Source organism: Mesitornis unicolor, unplaced genomic scaffold, assembly GCF_000695765.1.
Source record: "Mesitornis unicolor isolate BGI_N332 unplaced genomic scaffold, ASM69576v1 scaffold42975, whole genome shotgun sequence".
Lineage (NCBI taxonomy): Eukaryota > Metazoa > Chordata > Aves > Mesitornithiformes > Mesitornithidae > Mesitornis > Mesitornis unicolor.
The window spans coordinates 1-8,583 of record NW_010184246.1 but is presented as its reverse complement, the minus strand read 5'-3'; the positions used below and the strand labels follow the sequence as shown (position 1 = coordinate 8,583).

The 8,583-nt window shown below is 39.2% G+C and overlaps 1 protein-coding gene across 1 annotated transcript in view; it reads right to left on the bottom strand.

Moving 5' to 3' along the window:
- TXNRD2 (thioredoxin reductase 2) overlaps positions 1 to 8,579 on the bottom strand; it is a gene marked incomplete at both ends in the record, with an annotated part of 12,799 nt that extends 4,220 nt beyond the window's left edge. The window contains 8 exons of the mRNA XM_010184403.1: positions 3,122 to 3,192; positions 3,674 to 3,736; positions 4,529 to 4,607; positions 5,468 to 5,542; positions 5,849 to 5,993; positions 6,574 to 6,630; positions 7,328 to 7,393; positions 8,540 to 8,579. Coding sequence (XP_010182705.1) covers positions 3,122 to 3,192; positions 3,674 to 3,736; positions 4,529 to 4,607; positions 5,468 to 5,542; positions 5,849 to 5,993; positions 6,574 to 6,630; positions 7,328 to 7,393; positions 8,540 to 8,579 — 596 coding nt within the window. The remainder of the gene's footprint in view (positions 1 to 3,121; positions 3,193 to 3,673; positions 3,737 to 4,528; positions 4,608 to 5,467; positions 5,543 to 5,848; positions 5,994 to 6,573; positions 6,631 to 7,327; positions 7,394 to 8,539) is intronic.
- Between the last annotated feature and the right edge of the window lie 4 nt (positions 8,580 to 8,583).

Below are 8,583 nucleotides of genomic sequence, written 5' to 3'. Positions count from 1 at the left end.
CCCTACACTGTACACAAAAGGCCAAATGCTCATTCATTTTTCTGGAGGTAAAAGTGGATCCAACTGGTCAGTCACTGACACTCAGCTGCTGGACAGGCTGCGTTCGTATTTCTTTGCTGTTCGTGTGTTACACGGACTTGTTAAAATGTCACAGCTTGGAGATGCACTCCACAAAATATTTCCACTTACAACAAAAACTTTTGTGAACTTTTTGAATTAGGAAAAAAACCAAACCATCATTAGGGATCAGAATTCCTAGTTACTATGAGAACAGTGTAGAGTGTTAGGCTCCTTCTTGACTATGATTTAATCTACAGAAATACACGCTTTATAAAGAACTGTCATCGCCATGCTTTATAAAGAACTTTTCATCCAAAAAACCAGCAACAGAAAAACCACAACACTCAGAACCCACCTGAATATTTGGCACATTTTTTCTTTTTATTTTGGGCATTTTTTTTTTTAAATCAGGACCCTCTCATACTGCCATATTCAAAAGTTAAAAAAAATAACTTTGGAATTTTGGGTATGGAAGTAGTTTGGTAATTGTGTTTTGGAAAGCTAGAAATGGAAAATTTACTTGAATTTAGAAATTTAATAATCCATTAAGTAAAGACCTCTTCCCTCAGCAGCTGTGCTTCCATTAATTCAAAAACTCCACAAAACAAAAAGCCACAAAACAAAACTATTTTGACAAAGCATGCTCCAAAGAGGTGAAAATTCAAAGTAATCAGATCACAGGAAGGAACGCATTTAAAATATCATCTGTGGCCTACACATCCCACAATTCACTTGATTCTTGGCTGAAATAACCCTTAAATCCATGGAAAAACACAAACAAACGGAAGGCTAATACAGTGATGCATGCATTACATCTTTATAAGTAGGTATAATTCATCAATTTTACCTAAAATTTACAAAGCAACGATCCTCCATCCACCCTGTTACAACTACTGGTATACACACTTACAAAGACAGAAATGTGTTTCATAGAAGGACATCAAGAATCTTAGGAAATTAAAATATTTTATATGTGAACACGTATGGCAACTAAAAACAAATATTAGAGATGTGATGGAGCTCTGCAGAGAGCAAATTTGGCTTCTCTTTGTGGCCCTACCACTGACCAGCCACATATCCCTAGGAAAGCTCTTCATACACAGTCTATCCTGTGCTAAGAGAGCAGAGCAAAGTAGTAGGTGGAACACTGGCTTGTGGCCTATGCCTTCACCTAAACCACTCTGCACCATCTCGCAGTTGTAACAGAGATGCTTTTAAACTTCTGAAAAGTGCAGACATAGGGGCTGTGGCTTTGCAAGTCCCAGGGATTGCACAGTCAGTACAACACATGTTTTCTCACAAATGACCCTAGATAACATCTATCTATCTATCCCATAATTAAAACATACAGCTTCTGAAGAGAACAGGTTGAGCTAAACAGATAAATATCTGCTAGTCTGGGGTTTATATGTGGCAAACAATTTAACACAGTAGGAAATAACTTTTTTCCAGCACTAGGGCATCTGATTCTTCTGTGACTGGATGATTCTCCCCCTCATTTAGCACATTGCTCCTGGGAAGTGCTGCAAAAAGTCACAAGCTGCCCATAAAGAAATATCTACTGGAGATTCACAGGGAACAGAATGAGAATATCTGTGACTTGGGCATACATTTGCTCTTCTTTTTCAATAGATGAAAAATAGATGCCAGCTGGCACTAATTCATTTTTTTTAATACGAATAACTGCAGGACTGACAGTTGTATAACCCCCAGGCATGTAATTTGTAGCTGAAATATGTACATTTGGAGAGGGAGAAAAGAAAGAATAAGTACAACATAGTTCAGACTCAAAACAAAAGGTGTTAAACTGAACCTTGGGAATATTTATAATAGAAACAAATCCGACAGAAACAAACCTTTAACAGCTCCCTCCTTCATTTGCTAGGACACAGCCTGATAAAGCACAGAAATGCTACTGTAGCCCCTGAAGGCTTATTTTGACTAAATCTCAGGAATGCAACATATAAACACTAGACTCCCACATTACACTGTTACAACTTGCATTAGCAGCAACTGGACAAAAGCCACATTTTCACAGAAACATCTTACAGAGATAAATCTTATGTTTAGGTTTGGGGTTTTTTTGGGGGTGGTGTTTTTCATATTGTTGTTGGTTGGTTTGGGTTGTTTTTAAACAGTTTCCTAACATAAATCACACTACAAACAACAGCAATTTTACTTTCCTTTTAAAACCATACCAAGAAGCCATGTTTACCTATTTAACACAGTACACTTTTTATACCAGAAAGTCACAGCTATGAATGGCAGCTCTGTTTTCTTTCAGAACACCAGAATTACAGTTTCAAGTCTCCTTTCTTATACTTTGCTTTTTCTAGAATTGCTTAATAGGGAAAAGAAAAAAAAAGTACTACCTGAATTCCATGCTAGCAAATGTGTATTTCCTATCTTAAATTATTTGTATCAGGAAATTACTTTGTAGTGCAATGTTGACTCAGAATCTTACTGTGCTATGTGCTGTTAAAAACACTCTGTGGCATTTTAGTATTTCCATTAAAAACAATTTTTCGGTATTTCAGTTAAACAATAGATCCCAAAGCATAAAAAATGGCAAAAATAACCCAACTATCTCATCATATTTTATTTTATTATTAAATATTTTATTAATTTTGTTATCAGAACTGCCACCACTTAAGAGAATACTATGTTGGAATTTCTTTCCCAATTGAAAACCAATTTCACATATACCTGTAGCAACAAACAGGGACAGTGCAGCCTTCTTTTAAGTTTATGCTGCCCTCTTGTGACTTTCACGTATAATTGCTAGAGCAAACAAGTCACCTTAGCCTAAGATGGTGAATATTTACTTTTAAAATATTATTTCATAATTAATTTTATTTTAGAAGAGAATTTCATCAGGGGTAGAATCTATTAGTTACTAATGAAGGCTGGTGGTGGGATGTTGATGCATAGCAAAACAAGTTCTCAGAAGAAAAACAAAAGGACAGAATAACTGGTGTATAAAAGGTAATTTTGACCATCTTTCACCTTGCCATAAAGCATGAATGGCAGCATCTATTAAAGCCATAATAAGGTAACTTACGTTTTTCCAGGAGATTCTTTTAACCAGAACAGATCATCACTTGTGATTCCATACTCCAGTGCACCCGCAATCTACGGACAGATAGGTAACATCTTAAATCTACAGTCCAAATCCTGGCAGAAAAGAAAGCTAATAGCAACCATTAGCTGAAGCATAGACAGCAGACCAAGATGAATATATCTACGGTTGCCCAGATACGTTATCCAGTCTTCATCTTTGTAGATTTTCAAAACGTGACTGCAAAAAGCCTTGAGCAACACGATCTGACCTCATAGCTGAGGTTGGACTAGATGACTTCTAGAGATCTCTTCCAACCTGAATTATTCTACAGCTCTAATAACCATCAACACACCAAACTCATGCAAATTGTTTTCTGTGGAAATGTTTTTCCTGAAAAGCCCATGCTTTATATAAAATATATTTTTTCACATGACACAAGTACAAAAATGTCTCATGTTATTTTATATTTACATTTTTTATCCTCCAAACATTCATTATCTGCAAGAAAACCAGTAAAGCCATTGGAGCTGTCAGATGGCAAGTGCAACTTACGTGTATAGGATATTTTGGTCTTCCTCCAGTAGCAATGACAATATTTTCTGCAGTAACAACAGTCTACAAACAAACATACAAAATCAAAATCAAGCATTTGAAATCCTTTCATCTGTCTTTAGATTTTGTCTATCTACAAATGACAAAGCTGGCACTACCATCTGCTATTTATATGACATAATAATCAACAAAGTAAAAAAAAGGATGGAGATAAAATAAACTACGCTACCTCTAAAGTGGCATGTTTTTAGAAAATGCTACCCCAAAAAACTTTTGCTATCTCAAGCTGATGTTAACCAGTAACATCATGTAATTACCCTCAAAAAGGTGTTAATATGCATGTTGAGTCTTTTGTTAACTATGCAGACAAGGCCATCATTCTGTTATGTGACCCAGTTGCTTGAAGCTGTGCATTCAGTATAACTGCGTCCGACACAGAATTTTGTATTAGAAAGCTAAGCACCTTTACAATTCATCTGAAGGAAGAAGACATGACAGGCTGATCTAATGCCCAGAGCAATAAGGAGATGTTGGTCCTCCATACATCTCTGTAAGCATCTATCAAAGCAGTTTGACTCTGATCAAAAATTTAAAAAAACATCTTTTGTCTCAGCGATTCCACATGCAAAGAAATAGTAATGGCATCTAACTGACAGGTTAGAGGCTAGGAACTCAGTAAGTTCATAAGCATCTTCTCTAGGTGGAAAATGCAAATTTCCCTCACTAAAACAATACTGAATATCTAAAGCAATTTACAAAAGTACAATCTAGGTCCCAGCTGACCTGAAAACCAACACATGAAGACCCGACATGTTTGAAGTGATTGATACTGCAAAATTCAGCACAGCAGCTTACCTCTTTTCCTGCTTTTGTTATACCAAGGATCGTATGCGGGTCAGAAAAACTCCCTTTCATGTTGAAATACTTCACCTTCCTGTTTAGAAAAAAACAGGAACATAAATGTACACTTAATGAAGAACAGGAATGACATAAAGTCAGCTACTTTTTCTATATCTGAAGTGCTAAAAAGGATAGCAAACAGACATAGAAAAGTAAAAGGAACAAAGCATCTCATTTCATAGGATTGATTGCAGCTCTGTCACATATTTCAAGTCACTTAATTCTTGTGGCAAAGTTAACTCCTCTATACAGCAGAGGACCTAAACTTGTAACATGGTTTGGGAACAGATTATTGATCTCTTCAAATGATGCATTTTCACTAGTCACAGCATTACTATTACCATCTATAACATTACTAATACAATGCTCATTTGAGAGCATACAAAAGTGACTCAGCAGGAGTCACAAGACTAGCACCTGCTAAATTATCTATTAATATAATTTCTCTATTAAAAAAACTGAATGCTGGAAAACTCGGAAACATTTCTGCACTGAAAGTAAAAAATTCAGCTGCTCTAGTACAGCGTTATCTGTGGGCTTGTATGGCATATACGTTTTGGTGGACAAGCTTGAAAATATCCTGAGCAACCCTGACTACTTCATATTAATGCGAAATCTCTCCATATTAAAAAGATCATTCCCTGGTCACTGTGCTCTTGGAAAGCTTTCACGTATGGTCACTTTCTACCACTATTTCCCAGAAAAGGAAGGGGAAGGGGGAGAGGGGGAGAGGGGAAATCACATCTGCAAAGGCACTTACAGTCCTGAGCAGAAAGGACTTACAAACTCAAAATACTAGCTCTAATGAGAAACTCCAAAGGCAATTTAGCAGTTCTACATGGAGAAGAGCTCCTTGACTACGGGAAGAAAGATGAACTTCAAAGTCTTATTTACTTGTCTTGTAGCTGCACTCTGTGTCCCCAGTTCAAGGATTTCACATAATTCTGAACAGCTTGTGCCATCACAGACCTATCACAACACAAGAAACTGAAGATGATGTCATCACATTACAAATCCAGACTACACAACTCAAAGATACACACAATTGCTAGAAATTAGAAGTGTTCCACAGTACTTTTTGTTATAAAAGTAAATTATCAAGTCCAAATCAACATAACATCTGCCCTGATAAACCAGTAAACATAGCATCGTGTATTAAAAAAGGAGTAGTCTAAAAAGCTTCATGCAAAATTCACTTCCCTAAATAAACACCAACTGAGAAAAGTTGTTGTGCATTTGCAGTACATAGCAGTGGATATGTGCAATAATCTTTACCAGGTATGATGAACAGGTTGGGCTATATTCCAGCCATAGTGTTGGGCATCTTTAAGGGCACTCCCCAGAAGGGCTGCTTGATGCATAAGCTTTTTAGGAATGCAGCCAACATTCACACAAGTTCCACCAAGTCCCCATTTGGTTTCTTGGGAAAAAAAAAAAAGTAAATGCACAAGGTTAGTGTAGCTTAATACAATTGGGTTACTTAGAGAATTAGGTTGTTCACGCAATTAGGTAAAAAGCTCTAAAACAGTCTACTGTCTCCTACAGATCAGATTCTAACTCTACTTATGTTAATTTGTTTTGACAAAAACCATTGCTATATATTTTTCTTCTAAAATTCAAACCATCTCAAGTTGTTTCTCAGAGCTCTGAAGAACCAGTTACTACAATATCCACATTTGCTTATTTGCCTTTGCTGATTTTACTTTACATACTGTACGTGACATTTTGACACAGACAAGATTCTCACATATTTAAGTCCAAAGTCTACCACAAATGGTAGCATCAAACACTGCTAACAGCCTTAATGTGCAGGGGAAGCAGGCAGAGCTGGGACATCATTGGAGGGAATAAGCAGTATGGCAAGCTGGGCTTAAGGCCCTTTACTAAAAGCAAAGCAGGCACCGTGGCTTTGGCTGTTTTGCTGCCTGGAGCAATCTGCTCACCTAGGCAACCATTTTATACGCATGTCCAAATATTATCCTAGTATTTCTCTTCCGTACCTTGTGGAGAAGGTTCCACATAATCCAAAACAGCTACTTTCTTTCCAAACTGAGCAGCTTTAAACAAAAAGCAAGACAAGGTATTTAGGAGGAGGGAGTAACACACAAACATAAACATTTTTTAGTAGCACAGGCACAAATTCAGCATACAGGATGGATGGTGGTCTATACTGTGTACCTCAGGATGTCAGACTAGGGACCCAGGCTGCCTATGTAGTCAGCAGATAATCCAGAGGCACTTAATAACCCAGACTAGAGCCTCCATCTTCCACTGACCCTAAAAATGCAATTTGATCCCAAATGAGGTGTTTAAGAACCCTGTGGGTTGTTGAACACGTTATATTGAGTTACAAAGGGGCAAGGTTCTCTACAGCAGTTAAACAGCTCTTGGAAACAGACTGAAGGGGTTGTTGTTTTAACACATAAATAAGAAACAGTATAATTTTAAAAATACAGTATCTATGGAGGCACTCAGAGTATTTTACAATAACAGTGAAATAAAAGCTTATTAGATTTTCGCATGACAAAACAAGAAATATTTTTTTAAAAGTTTAATAGGAAAGCCAAACAAGATGAGGGTGTGAATGAATCTGCAGATTAACTGTATGGATCTCAGTCAATGATTAATGGGCAGGGACTTAAGGATATTATGTCTCTTAAAAAACTTTAGCATTATCAGTAACACTTCTCTTAGTTTCCATAAACACCACTAAAGCTAACCCAAAACTTTCATCAGTTACTTAAACATACAAACCTTCTTTTGCACAAGCAAGGCCTCCAGACCCTCCACCAATTACCAGAAGATCATATTCCCTCTTTCCTGTGAAGAGGCCATGAAAGACGAAGGAAACGAAACAGGCAAAGAAGACGGGAAAGGTATGTAAGAAAGTAAATATAAAAAAGTACACTATTTCTTACAATTTATTATTGCTGATTTGGGTTTTCTTTACTAAAGTACGGTGTTTTTCAGTGTCCCAAAGCATTCTCAAAAAAATCATTAAACTATCTAATCTGATTTTGTGAATGAAATACAGAAAAAGCAATCCAAAAGATGTGAGGAAACAGACTAGATTTTTACACAATATCCCAAGAAGCTCTTTGTGCACAACTAGACAATTACAACTGAGATCCAGTATAGGTCTTCTGTCTCTACATTACAGCAGCAAGTTCTAACAATGATCTTTTAGCAGCGTCACCTTACTGGATTCACAAAGCTTCAGCTGCAACATAGGCAGGCAGAGGGAAGCTGACCCCTTCTGCCACCTGTTTCCCCACAGATCAGCCCAGTTTCCTAGAGCAGTTTTGAAGTGGCAGAAGCCCACAGGTGAGCAATAACTCATTTCTTAGCAACGGCATCAGAGCAACCCCTGCTTTCAGAGAGCTGCCAGCAGTCGAGGGAGGACTGACGAGGCCTGCAGCACCCCACCAGCTGTGCCATCATAAGGGTGGGTGACCTTTTTCGGCAGTTCAGAGAAGGCAGTCAGACTGGAAAGGCTGATACCCCCCATCGTTGGAGTTAAGCCTAGAGAAAAGGTTTGGTTGTCTCTCAAGCTGCCTCGGTACCTCTCCAGAAAGCCCCACCGCAGGGGCGCAGGAGGCCTTGCCCACCTCACAGCCACCTGCGGCCCGGGAACTCCCTCAGCAACTCAAGGGCCGAGGGACGGACTCCGAAAGAGGAACCGGGGCGAGGGGGCTCCCAAAGCCATTACGGATGCAGGCAGCTCCCCACCCTCCCCGCCTCAGGGACTGAGAGAGGGCAGTGGCGCCACCGAGGTGGGGCGGCGGTCTCCGGTGCCCAGAGCGATCACTCAGGTAAGGCCCCCCCCCGGCCGTGCGGTTGATGGTAACAGCTTGGGGGAGCCTCTCCAAGCGCTCTCGGCGTCAGGAGGAGAGGGCAGTCCGCTTCTCGCGAGGAGAGGCGGAGGTACGGTCTCTGCCAGGCCCGAGCCCAGCGGGCACCCCGTACCTGAGAGGACTCGTACCGTACGGCGCAACCCCGAAACTGCCAGG